The sequence below is a fragment of the Geospiza fortis genome, unplaced genomic scaffold (genome assembly GCF_000277835.1).
Source record: "Geospiza fortis unplaced genomic scaffold, GeoFor_1.0 scaffold20, whole genome shotgun sequence".
Lineage (NCBI taxonomy): Eukaryota > Metazoa > Chordata > Aves > Passeriformes > Thraupidae > Geospiza > Geospiza fortis.
In genome coordinates, this window is record NW_005054374.1 from 1,641,727 (window position 1) to 1,656,057 (window position 14,331).

At 39.3% G+C, this 14,331-nt stretch overlaps 1 protein-coding gene across 1 annotated transcript in view; it reads left to right on the forward strand.

Moving 5' to 3' along the window:
• PRRG1 (proline rich and Gla domain 1) overlaps positions 1-13,978 on the forward strand; it is a 28,832-nt gene extending 14,854 nt beyond the window's left edge. The window contains exons 3-4 of the mRNA XM_005424856.2: positions 3,643-3,803; positions 10,237-13,978. Coding sequence (XP_005424913.1) covers positions 3,643-3,803; positions 10,237-10,758 — 683 coding nt within the window. The 3' untranslated portion in view covers positions 10,759-13,978. The remainder of the gene's footprint in view (positions 1-3,642; positions 3,804-10,236) is intronic.
• The last annotated feature ends 353 nt before the right edge of the window (positions 13,979-14,331 follow it).

Genomic DNA, 14,331 nt, shown 5'->3' on the forward strand with positions numbered 1-14,331 from the left:
GCTCAGCACTGGTCTCAGTAGAGCTGGTATTGGTGTCCAGGCTGCCCCGGGCTTTGCTTCGGCAGCACTTCAGTGTCTCAGAATGCTTGGTTCCCATGCTGCTGCTCCCTATTCCCTCTGTCCCTACAGACCTAAAGCTTTTTTCCTTTCCCTGTGGCAGCTTCAGCTGGCAGGCTGCAAAATATTTATCCTCTTGTGTCTGTGCCTGGCTCCGGTTCTGATTGAATTTCACCTTGGTAGAGTATCCATCCACTACTAGGATAGCAGGCAGGCTTTCCAGAGGGTGTGTAATAAATTGATCTGACTGTATTGTTCTCTTCAATATAAATAAGTGAAACTAAGTCTCTGGAAGCTTTCTGATACATAAAAACTTGGTAAAAGCCACTTATTACAGTTACATACAGAGCACAAGCATGTCTGAAGAAATGATGTATTCAAATGCATTAAATTTGGTAGTTGTATAACTTCATCTATATCCTACAAAAATATGGGAAGTAGAAGAGACACTGGATGATTTGTGTCTTTTATATATATAATGCCAAAATAATGATTTTGACTTCTCTTTTATCTTTTATTTGCTAGTTAATCTCCTTAACAAAGTGAAAAAGTGACTTATCTTACTTCATTTCTTTATTCTTACACATGCAACTCTTCCCTGATTGTGTTGAGCTCCACAGTAACAGCTGCAGTGAATTCAGCCATGCTGTGGCTTAGCTAGGTGGGCATCCAGCCCAAGTGGGCTTTTTGCACACTCTTATCCTACTATAGCTGAGTATCTACATGGTTATGGTCCTGGAATACTAAGAAGCCAGGGTGGGTTCTGCAATACAGTTCCATTATCTTTTTTTATGAGATTCATCAGGCAGTGCCTGATTCTCATTAAATCCCTGTATTTCAATTGCAAGGTTTTATTTTCTTGATACATTTGTATTGACTTCTCAACAGGATTTAAAGTCACTAGGATTATGCAAAGCATTAAAAATTTCACATCCAAACAAACAAGTTAATATACTTCATTTTTATTTCCACCCTTGCAGAGTCAAAAGGCACTCCAGGTGTAGACTAGCCAGAGATTTTTATTTATCAGATACATTCATAATTAAGATGAGATGCAGTTCATTTTCCTCAGCAGGCTTTTTTGTCTCTGTGATATGTACATTTTGTATACTATATTGTGAGAGAAGTATTCTGAATACGAGTTGTTAAATAAAAACTTTGGAGGTTTAGATAGTCATATATTGTCCATTCTTGAACTGAATTAACATTTTGCTGTTCTTCATCAATGCATTTCAGAAATGTCTGATTATTTCCTTTTGGAAAACTTAAGTATTACCAAAAAACTCAAATCAATATATATCAAATGTAATATTTCTTAATATACCAGATTTTAAACCTTTATTCTCTTTGGAAATTGGAAAGCGCATGCAGAAACAATTATTTGTATCTCGTTTCTGAGAGCCAGAATCTGTAAATCAGGGTATTTTCAGCTACCTGCATTTTCCTGTGTTTCTTTTCCTTCTGCATCCAATACAAAGCTGTCATCACTTCTCTCATTGCTCTTTTTGTGGATGGATTCCAGCCATGAAATGAAATTCCCTACGTTTTATCTGCTGGAGGAAGGGAAACTTAATTTATAGTGCATTATCTACTCTTCAGTGCCTCTACACATGGACACTCTTAGGAGAGTCTGGCCTGACACTTGTTCCCTTCATGAATGCCCACAAGGAGTTGGGGGAAGTAGGAAAAGCACTTGCAGTCCATCCCCAGGCATGGCTGTGTGCTGCATTCCTCATATGGATGAATTGTTCAGCTCATCACCTTGAGGTGATCACTGAGGCATGGGGCTGAAAGAAACCAAATAATTCAGGCCAGAGGGAAGTGATGGGAATTGTGTGGAAAGTGGAAAAAAGCCATCTCTTATTCTTTCCTTTTTGAAGAGATTTCTGAATATTGGTTTCGGTGTTACTTAGTCAATGAACTTGCACAAGATGTCTGTGTCCTCACCTGTGGTGGTGAAAGAAACCAAATTTGCAGTGGGTGCAGTTGCAGGGCTGGATGCATTGTAGCTGTAGCATCCTCATGAGCAGGGTAATTTGTGTGATATATGCATGTATGTAATGTATTCAGCTGCAAGCATAGGAGTCAGTGCTGTTTTGGAATTCAGTCTTCACATCTTCATGTAATCCTTTGCAAAAGGAAGATCCCTGTCAAATGATTTGTAAGCAAGTTGTGACTGAGTGACCCTGGCTGGATGCCAGGTGCCCCCAGAGCTGCTCTGTCACCCCCCTCCACCATGGTCTGCACCACGGGCTACGGGGGAATCTCAGCTCTGGCACCTGGAGCACCTCCTCCCTTCCTTCTCCGCTGGCACAGGGTAATTCTCTAGCAGCTTCTCACAGAAGCCACCCCCTGTAGCCTGGCCATGGAGATCCATTACAGTAGTATACCACAGATATTAAACAAGTTGAGATTAGTTATGCCTAATTATGCTAATCAGTGCTGGCAAATACCACCACATGTTTCTAAAGCAAAAACAGTTTCCTTGCTGCCCTCCTTTTATAACATTAAAAATCAGATGATTAAGGGAAAAAAGAACCCTTCAGACTAACTGCAAATGAAGCAATGCACAAATGATTGTGTAGCCAAGAAAGTGCTACAAATGCATTAGTGTGGCAGTGCATTGAATCATTATCCCCTCTTGCTGGCACTCAGAGCCCAAGAACGATGTAGCACTGACCTGATGTTCCTGCTTCCTAACCTGAAATACCTGGAGAATTCCTACATCATGCACTGCAGATGTACCTCCTGGGTAATTCAGGCTGATGGATTCCAAAGTGTTCCCAGTTACTGCATATGTAAAAATCATTGGGTCAGAGAGTTTGATGGAAAGCTGGAACATCAGAAGAAAAGAGATTGCTTCCAGCTTTCCTCCTTGGACAGCACACTAAAGGAAGCAAATAAATAATACCTGTGTCAGAACATGGGTTGCCTTTTAGGATTCTTTCGTTTGATTCATCAAATAAGGTGAAGTTTTCTGTATGATTCAAAAAAATAGAAAGAGGCTACCTCCCCCCCACACCCTCAGAAGAGTTCCCATTTAATGGTTGAGAGTTCTGGAGTAGAAGGGAGCAAGTCTGCTTCAAAGTTGCTTAAGAAAACTTATAGACTTAAACATTGATAAATGCAGCTGTCTGGTGTTTGTGACTCTGGGTAATAGTCATAAATATTTATATCAAAACCTCCAGAGCATTCTGGCTGTGATGCCCCCAGGCAGTAGCAAACATCATTTTGGATGTTGACAAGCAGGATTTGTTTGTTCACTGTCAGCTTGAGCTGAGCATGTGTCTGTGTCTTCTAAGGACTCTTCCTGGGCACCAGCTTCAGTCTTGTTTCACCACCCATGGTTGTGATGCTGAATTGAGGGCTGTGCATTTATGATATTTTAGCAATAACTGCTGAAATTGTAGGCCCAGCTACTTACCACAGTGAGCAAAACTAGGAAAGGCCTTTTATCATATCAAATAAAGGGGAAGGCTTTGAAAAAACTTTTTCTCAAAGGCATGTTTTTGGAGGAATTCTAGCATGAGGTTTTGGGTGTCTGTTTTAGAAGTGACCTTTGTTGACTCTCCTCTTCTTATTCAGTGTTCTTAACAGAGGACAAAGCCAACTCTGTGTTGAAAAGATACCCAAGAGCCAACACGTTTCTGGAAGAAATAAAGCAAGGTGACATAGAACATGAATGCAGAGAAGAAATCTGTAGCTATGAAGAAGCAAGAGAAGCATTTGAAAATGAGGAAAAAACGGTATGTTTTGCTGTGTATGTAAAGATGGGTGGGGTGTATTTACACTAAAGCTTTGGGTGTGCTGAGGGCTTGTATGTTTTCCAGCATTGTATTAGATTTGGTTTTTGCACAGGGAAATTGTACTGGCAAGGCCAGTGATTTAGTGGCCAGAGTGACACAGGGAACCTTGCAGATTTCTCCTGAAATTTACACAGGTGACACATTCTACTCTTCAATGGCTGAGCTCTGCATCAAAAAAGTAACAGTGTATTAAGGCATACTGGACATTTTAAGTTCTTGGCATCTTTTTGGTGGTGTTGGTGTTATCTCACACATAGCTGGGGAAATGGATAAGGCTGGCATGAGAGTTTTCTGATATATTAAAATGAAGTTGTAGGACATGTGGTTTCCCTTCAAAGGTGCTTCTTTCTGAAGCTCTGAAGTGCCTGCATACACGTGTTTTTACCTCCCAAACTTGACTTGGCATGACTATTCCTAATGATAGCTCATTGTGTAATTAAAAATAATGTGTACAATGAGACAACCTGTATAAAATTCTAACACAATATCACTGCTGCTTTTTGTTCCACTCACTAGAGAAAACATAACCTAAACATGTTGTCTCTCAGCTTCTTTCTCCCATTTAGGAACATTTTATGCTATGGTAATTAGCATTTCCCTTGCAGAGGTATTTGGGAAGTAGTTAAATAGAAATAATTACATTTCTTTTCTGCCACAAGTGTTGAAGGAGCTTTCAATAAGATCCTGACCTTTTATCCATTTCCACTACTGTATCCTTTTTTCCTGGCTGCTCTCTTCTGCTGTGGGGAGTTGCTAATGGGTCAGGCTCTGCTAATGTGCAGTGGTGCCTGACCAGCCTCACTGGGCTTTATTTAGTGCATTGTCCCCCAGCAGTATCCATCCACACAGCCACTTAGTAATACTTAACATCTGTGTCCCAGGGGAAGGGAATGGCTGCAGCAGACTGAGAACATGATCTAGTGTATGCAGAGAAACACAGGATCAAAGCTTTCATAGTATAGACAGACTGAAATTCAAATAGGGGCTGTAGCTTATTTATCTTATAACTTTTTGTCTAATCACTGTATTTTTTATCTTGTCCACTTGCTTCTTTGTTTTTCTGCAGTCTTCTGGGAAGGTCTACAACGTGCAGATTTGTAATATTAAAAGAATATCAAGCAGTTCCCTCAAGTTATTTTTGGTGCATGAGTTTTTAATTAGCATTGTGTATGTCAAGTGTGCATACATGCCATTCAGTATTTTCAAGACAGGATTTTGACAGATTCCAAATTACTATTTGAAACTATAAAGTTAGCTATAACGATAAAACTATAATGTTAGGCTAGAGGCAACAGGGAAGAATTTGCAGGACTTTGTGGGTAAAATAGAATATGAAATTATTTGTTGACAAATGTAATGCACGTGAAGGAATTGGGGACATTCATTATGATTGGCTCTGAAAAGAATTTGGGAACGAGATCTGGATTTCAATCTATGAAGACTTCAGTTTAATGCTGAGCAGTTAAACAAAACCAAAACAAAGAACCCCGAGTTCTAATAATCTGAAATAAAGGAACAGGGATCAAAATAAAGACCTTATCCACATCTTGAGTGTGCACAACTCTCATCTCCCTGTCTCTTTAAAAGTAAATTAGTAGGTGAGGAAGGACCAGAGAAGTGTGACAATTGATCAAAGATATGGAAAGACTTGTATAACATCAACAGATGATAAAATAATTGAATCAGGGGATATGTGAAGATGTCTGTGAGATGAAGGCTGAGCTGAGGTCAGTCACTTGCCGTCCTTCTGATAGCAGAGCTGAGAGGGCCTCAAAGGAAACTGGAAAGGTGCAGGTTCAAAGCAAATAGGAGTCTCTCCTCACCACAGCTAATGGAGCTGTGGAGTGCCTTGCCACAGGATGTCTTAGATCATAAAAGCTTGTACAGGTTCAGAGAACAGTGATGTAAATGAAGGGAAGTTAAATCAGTCTGGAACCATTAACTGAAAGGAATCAACTTTGGCTAATGGAAGTTCTTAAGGTACAAATATGTGAAATCTGGGAGAGTATCTCCCAGCAGCAGCACAGTAGCCTGCCTGTGTTTGAACTCTTTCAGCAGTCTCTAATGATTACTGTCAGAAGTTAACAGATAAGGTGAGGCCTAGGTGTGACCTTGTAAAGCTGTTTATTGTGGTGCTTATAGCCTGCAGGCAGTGCTGCATGTGGTCACTGGTCAGGTGTCAGAGGTTGTTGGGAGGCTAAAAGATTTATTCAAAGGTTACTGTGCTAAGTATCTGAGTGTGATTGTAGCACTGATATTAATTTCTATTAACTCATTTTTTTTAAATTAAACTGCATGAAGATTTTAAAAGCTGGAAACCACAGATTTTTATTCCTGTTGCAAATTTCCCGTGAATTTTAAATATTGCAAAAATTGCCAAGTTCTCTTTGGTGTTTTATTCAAAACAAACACACTACTGCTAAAAATCTTAGTAAGCAACTCAGAACTTGTCAACACCAGATCTAAAATTATATGATCAAGTAGGACTTCCAGTGTTGCTCTGTGTGTAATTATGGATGCTGGATAAATTCTCATACCAGAAGATGTGAATCTTTTCGTGCTACTTGAAACTGGGGGCAGACCAGAAGGGAAGAGTGTAGCAGGTGCACTCACTTCACCTCACTTCTCTGTTCTCTCCCTCTGCCTGGGGAATACCAAGCAGTCTTCTGAGTGGCTTGTTATCAGTCCACCTTAAAAACAAGTCAGGCAATTGACTAAGAATCACTTGAGGATGACAATGGTGCCAGCTGTAGTAAAAGCCTCCCCTGAAATTCTCAAGAGAGTGTGAGTCTTGACTTCCTTGTGAATCCCTTATTTGATTCAGAATTCAGATCCAGCTAACTGATACTGACTCTGTTCTGAGTATTACAAATGAAAGGGAAACAGAATTCTGGAAAATTTTGCTGTAACTGTCTTTGGGATGCCTTTGAGAATTCCTTTTCATTATTTCAAACTGGATTTGCCAAAGCACTAAGGTACATTCAGAAAAATAGTTCTTGGCAGGAATATATGTTAGATGTTTTCTAAGTATTTTCCATTGCAGTTATCTGATTCTGTGGCCTGCTTCAGTTTTTCAGCCTTATAAGGCTTTTCCACCTGGTATTCCCAGTTGTAGAGCACTCAGGGATAAATGATTACTGAAGTGCCCTTTTCATTAATCACAAGTTAGTAATTTTGTCAAGCAGAAAGTCCTTTCTGTTGTTAGTTAAAGAGACCAGCAATTATGGGAGGGATGTTTGTTCTGGGAGTTTTCCAGCTTATAACTTACTCTTTAACTTTCTGTATGAATTTTTCAGATACTTTGTAAATTTTCAGTATTCCCCCTCTTGGTCTTTCTCAACAGTAGTTCTTTTACAAACAGCAGTTTGTACAAATCCTCACACTGTGTAAGCTCATCTAAGTTGTCTGTGGCTTTGTTAGGCAGGATTTGACTGTGACCAGATGTCTTGTCCTCCTCCTGCACCATCCCTTTACTCTGCAGTGTAGCTGTGGGCTGGCAGAGCAGAGGGAGAGCTTGGCAGCTGTGCAGCTCAGACCTGAAGGATGCATTTCCTGCAGTTCCCGTCAGTTGTGGTAGTCTAGGGCTAAAAGGCTTTGTGCTTCTCTTGGAGAGCTGACTGTCAAAAATGCAAGCTGGGAACCCAGGATCTAGTATGCTAACAAGGTTATTTCTTGTGGGGTTTTGTGGAGTTATTTTTTGGTTGTTGTTTTTTTTTTTTCTTTTCCCATTAAGAACATTTAAAGATTTTTTTTTTTTTAATGACTAAGTAAATGTTTCTTTCTTAGTGTTTTTCACCTGTGTGCAGAACTGTATTCCTCTGTCTGTGTAAGATAGTGTTAGACCTAAAGTAATTTCTGTCCAGGGAGTGAGGAGTGTCTAAACTGTCTTGAGTTTTCTTTGCCTTGCATGTAAATGAAAAAGGACATTAAGCTACTTTAATCCTTAAGGCAGTTTACACTCTTTTAGTTCTTTATGCATTTGTCTGGTCACACATCACCAAGTCAAACATCCCCAAAGCATCACACCCTGTTCTGCTCTAAGTGCCTGCCACTCTGGGAGAACAGAACAGATTTTCTGCTGCTTTGCTGAGTAGCAGAGTGCCAAGGAGAGATGCTGCTTCAGCTTTCTGAAGATACATTTTCTACAGCAGATAGATCTGACCTAGAAGTAATGTGGAAACAATATTCAAAGACCAGTCACTATTTGCTACCCTTCTAGTGGAGAAGGTGCATTTCCTCTGCAGTCTGCAACACATAATAGATTGTTAGGGGAGAAGTGTAATTTCTTCTTTTTTATCAAAACTACCTTTCTCCTCCAGAGAGTCTTTAAAATGACATATCCTTGCACTGTATATGTAATGACTTTCAGTAAATCTTTGGTCTTAAAACAAACATTTTACAATTTTATTTCTTTGCCACCCTTGAGGCCACAGAACAGCGATGTGGGAAGTTTGGTCCCAGTACATACAGCAGGATTTCATAATCCTAATTAATCCTTTCCTGGTTTTTTTTTAGGTAACAATCTATTATTTATTCCACTAAGCAATCTGGTTAGCTGTATTCTCACCAAATGCAAAAGTAATAGGTATTCTTAATTGACTGGTGGTCTGGTGGAGAGAGGGTGAGGTGTTTGGTTCTGCCAGGTTTTATCATGCAGAGCTCCCAGAAGCCTTCAGTTGTGCAGGTGATGGCATTTTTCAGTGCTAGTTCCCCCCAAAATACATTTTTCTAAACTCAGAACTGTTGGTTTGGGGTTCACTGTGGAGCACATGTCAAGGAGGGCCCTTGTAGTGACGTATTTAGAGTCCACCTTTCCAGTCTTGCTTGCTTTGTTTGAGGCCAGTGTCACCTGACACAGCTCAGATGATTTGGACCTGGGTTCGCATCAAAGAGGGGCATTGTGACAATCTGCTTGTGGTGACAAGCCTTAAAATTTAGGGAAAATGCCTGATCCTGGATTGGTGTAGGAGTTGAAATTGTTTTGGTTTTTCCCTTTGCACAGGGAAAGCTTGACCTCTATGCTAGAGGGATTGTGCTGCTTCTGGACTCAGGCTGCCTCTGGGGTGGCATTTTCTGTTTAATGCTCATCATGTGGCATCAGGCCTGAGCTAAAAAAAATGATGGATCTGATTTGTCTGTGCGCAAAATCAGTCTGCAACCTAAATACATAATTTACTAGCAACTGAGCAATTACAATTTCAATTCTACCTGGTGACTATTTTATAAATAGTTGGATGAAATGTGTGCTGTCATTTAAAATTAATGTAATGCTGGCAGGAGGATGAGAGGGTCAAGTCTGTGCATTTTTAAAGAAAACTAGAGTTCAGAGATTCTGGCATGGACTGAGGGGGTGTCATTAATTATAGGTTTTTGGGGTTTGGGTTTTTAATTAGATTACAATATACTAAAACATTCTAAATTATGATTATAAAACTCAGTGGAAGTGTTTCATAGTAGGAGAGACATTACAGGTGAGGATGGCTACTCTTTTGAGGCAGGGTATGCTTTTCTTTTGTGCAGTTTTTTCACAGTATTCACTGCAGAAGAAATGTGATGGTAACACAATATTTGTGCTCCCATTTGCTTATATTAATATAGCAAAGAGGACTCTCAAGTATTGGTGTCACCCTTGATCTTTGTTTTTGCTTGTTCATATTTTCACTTTATGTTCCATTTATCTGTAGCTCTGTTGTCAAGGTTTGTAGAATATAATAGCCTGTGTAATAGTCTCACAGTTATGGGGCTATTTTTAACTGTAAACAGAGGATCTGGATCAACCCAAACTAAGCTGACAGTGATTGCTGTATGAGCCAGAGGGTGGGGCATGTGTAAATTATGATAAGACAGTGCAGCATAGTTGTGCTTAGCCAGAATGGTCTGTCACTGTGAGCTAGTGTTTCTATGTCAAATTGTACTAGTGTATTATTTCAATTTTAAAACAAACAAACCCTTAACTTGTGCCTTGAGTGGTGCTGACAGATTCTGATCCACCCGATGGCTGATGTGCATGCTGATTAGGCAGGGGCTTTTGAGATATGTTTTTCCTAGTTTGTTTCGTGGTTTGGTTTTTTTCTTTTCCAAGTGCATTATTGCTTAGTCCTTTCTCTGCTGCATGTTTGTAAACATGGAGTGCAGATATAAGAATTAAAAGTGGTGAGGAGTTTGTTTACAAAACCAAATCCCTTTTGTATCACTAAGCACAGAAGAAGAAAAATTGAAAGTTTGTATGCTTATCCATGCCAGTTCTTATTTTAATCATCAATATTTGAAATGCCTTTGTTTTTGTCCTCATTCTTTAAAACAACTTGCTTACATTGCTTGTTTTTTATGAACTGTGTTATAGTTTCTGACATGTTGTGTCTTGCTCTTCTAGAAAGAGTTCTGGAAAGTCTACAAAAACGGACTCCAGGGAGAAAGTAACACAGGACATAGCTGGTATTCATTTTACCTTGCATTTCCATTAATCATTGGCCTTTTTGTTATCCTCATTGTGGTTTTTGTCATCTGGAGATGCCTGTTCAAAAAGAAAATGCGCAGGCAGTCGGTGTATGCCGCGCACAGGGGAGCGCCCGGAGCGCTGGGCGATGGCGCCGATGGCCGAGGGCCCCGCCCGCCGCCTCTCAGCATTGTTCATTCCCCGCAGGAGGAAATGTTCGAAGTCACTGGGCTCTCTCCAGGAGGTCTGAGCTATTCGGATGCACGGTCAGACTCAATATCCACAAGGCTCTCAAACTGTGATCCTCCTCCTTCCTATGAGGAAGCCACCGGGGAAATCAGTGTGAGAAGAATTGAAACTGAGCAGCATTTAGATCCACCCCCACAGTACGAAGACATTGTGAACTCCAGTTCAGCCGGTGCCATTGCACTGACCCCCATTGTCACCAGTACTAAGTAAAACAAGAAGAATGCCATGGACCTTTTAAAAATCATTAATCATTTTGTAGCACTTTATCTTGGCTTATTATGCATTTCTGTAATTTAATGGACTTGTATACAATGAATTTCACCTTTTTTAGGTTCACTTGTTCTTTGGGTTTGGGATTTTTTCCCCCTATCAAATGTCTTAAAAGATAAGGAATCTGTATTGATAGTGTAGTGCAGATACAGACGTGGTGCTCTGTCATACTTCTCAAAAGTACCTCTGTTTTGAAGGATGTCACTTGTTTTATTCCAAACACTGTCCACATTCCCCACAAAATTTGTGGGATCTCCCTCCCCTTTCTTACTGCAGACTGTCAGAATTCCCTGCAATAGGGAATCCTTAAGCAACATTTTAATCGTTATTTACACTAGAGGGGACTGATTTTGCAGTATTGCCTCTTGTCTGGTTAGTTCCTTTTTGTCACCTTGATTTTTGTTACATGCTGCAGCCTCTCCTGGCCCTCAGGAGGCTGGGAGCCTTTGTGTTCAAACCAGGATCTCATGTAGAGAATGCTGGTGTAACAGCAATAATTCCAGAGTCCTAGCAGGAGAGGTGTGTTCTAAAGCTTTTGCTATTACAGCTCAATATTCTGTAAATATTGAAGCTGACAATTCAAGACACTAATTGGTGAATTTAATGGTGTAAGTTTTTGTCTGTGTTCTGCCTTTCCTGTTTTCCTATCTGGTTTTACTTTTGTATTCTAGAGGTGAGAAGTGTGCATGTGTTAACTTCAGAACTTGAAAGTTATGCAACAGTAACAGTGAAGTACTCAAGAGTGGATAAAATCCTGATCATGGACTTCCTACTGTGATTTTCACTGGGACCAGGATATAATCTACAAGCACATACACCCAAAGGCATTACTTTCCTTTTTAAAGGGAGAAAAAGGAAAGAAATTCAGTATCTGTGACTTCCTTTTTTCCCCAAATATGAAAACCTTCCTCAAGGTTTTGCCAGCTATAAACCCTTTCCTCAAGTTCTGATGCTCCCTTGCCTACTGACATGTACCTTGTGTACACCTTGTACTGGTGCCTGTGTAAATTCTTTGCAGAGAATATAAATATCTTTTTTCAACAACAAATAAATTTATTGCTTATCCATTCCATCAAGGAATTCTAAGAACATGCAGGCAGAACCCCAAGCATTAGTGTGGAGTGACTTTTTGAGGCTGAAGAGATGGATGCAAGTTACATACAGGCTTGTACAGAATTTCGTCCACTTGGTGTAGGTGGTACAAATTCTAGTGTGGTGATTCTTCTTTTACAGGTTGATTTAAAAGTTAATTGCTCAGTTTAATTTTTTAGTAGTAAGTTTCAGTTTTCTTTCTTCCCACACCAAGTAGCTTGGCATTAGCTTAGTACTCTTCTGTGTTCTACTAATCAATTAACACCAACTGAAACGTGTTGAGCCCTAAATTATGTTATGTTGGCTTTTTTTTACAGCAGAAACCCAAACTGTCTTGTTTCAAACACCCCAGATGAAATGTCAGTGCCATCTGTTTGAAATTGCTCTAAATGGTCCCCCTCATGGGGGCTTGGCCCAACTGTTATCAAAGGATTTTTGTGAAGGAGACTAGGAGGAAATGGATGGTTATAGATGGGTGTGTAAATGTTCACTTTGATAAGAATATGATCTAACCTGTTGACAACTGCAGTCAGGAGTTGTCATTTTTGGCAAAGAGTAGGTTGCCTTTGTTACCTGCTGGGGATCTTCAGCTGCTAAGGCAAGTTGAATTAGAGATGAACTCCTGGCCAAACTCCTGACTCCATTGTCAAAACTATAATTTGTATTTATATTCATTATATATAATACATATATTAAGATGAGTAGATAATACAGTATATTTTGGACACTTGTAGTAAAAATTGCCTGGGTTTTGTTTGTGGACTGTCAGACCTTTTCTTTTGAAGTGGTTTTAGCTCTTGTGAATCCTGAATTGCCACTTGTGGAAGTTAAAGCTCCTTTCAAACCGAGGAAGAGTTAATAAATAAACTGCTTTAGGCAGATTCAGCAGAACAAAGTGCCTCATCCCAGCATGCAGGAACCACCTCAGGAAGAGCTGGTACTTCAGTGTCTGTGCCATATTGGCACCTCCTGTGCCTGCCAGCACAGATAGGAGTTTTAGCAGTAACTTCCTTGTCAGGATATAGGACTTCCCTGTAGGAAATGCATGGACATCACCCATGCTGCATTAGGTTGTTTAGCAGCTGTCATCATCCCTGAACATGGGCAGTCTGCTTTAGTAGCTTAGAGATGAGCTGGATCTTCCCTTCTTTCTGTGTTTTCTTTGCTCTGTATTCCACTGCCACTTTTGAAGGGTTTGTTTGTGGCTCCTAAGTTGAGTGTTACTTTATCCTGTTACTGTGTCCTGTAGATACTTTTATGTGCAATCCCAAATTGATGCTTGCCATTCCAAAAAAAGTCACAACCAAAAACTTAGTGATCTGTGAGTTGCATTAATTGGACAATGCCTTTTCCATGAGTACATGAGTATGAAAGACATTGTGGGCTATAAATTTATGTCTTGGTGAATAAATTTAATATTTAAACAACACCTGTGTGGGACAGTTGTGCAAATGCATTTCCTCTAAAACATGAACAGTTTTCTCCATGTTGGAATAGTGTCAACTTACAAATTGTTTGTTCTGTTTTGTGAAATGTGGGAAAATAGCTTAGTTTTGTGGTTGGCTTTTCTAACCTGATTGAAAAATAAAATTTTATTTGTACTGGGGTTTTTTACAGCTTTTTTTTTCTTTTTGTTTTACCTATCCTGTAATTGCATTGTCATGCAATAAATATAAATTTATAGTTGTATCTCTAAGGTTTTGCAGCTCTGAATGCAGTGCTGTCTTGGCTGATGACATGAATAGTCAGGATACTGCCTTTCCCACTTCTGAATGTAACATTGAATTTCACCTTGTATTGGGACTGAAATGATTTAGCTACTAAACTAACTTAAAGGTGGCACTGTTTTAAGAAATTATGGAAATTAATGATTTGCTTAGATAATATTAACATAAGTGAAGGTTGTTCTCTCTTCACTGGATGTAAATAACCTCTGATTACAGTATTGTATATTTTAAAGGGGTTTGGTTTACATTAAATTATCCTATTTAAGCATTTTTGCCTATGTTTATAGAAAATTTTTTGTAACATTTGTTTTTCAATATGCTAAATAAAAATTTTTAAGATGCCTCTAATGTTTCAAAATATGAATTTTACAACTACAGTGAGCATTAACTTTGTATATTTAAGTGGTCTTTTAATTTCCATTGTTCTATAGACTTAATCAGTTTCATGAATTAATTTTTTTGATGATATAAAATACAGTTATAATTTTGTATGTGGGTAGGCAATTCTATTGTTTTAAAATTCAGGCTCAATTTTTATCAGAGTTGTGAATTTGCATTATTTCCTATTTTATTTTTAAAGCATTTAACACTGAGGTGAGCTCATTTGCTTAGAGTCTGGTGTTAATAACACCAAGATTGTGGTTCAGTCCCTGTATGGGCTGTTCACTTAAGAGTTGGACTTGATGATCCTTCT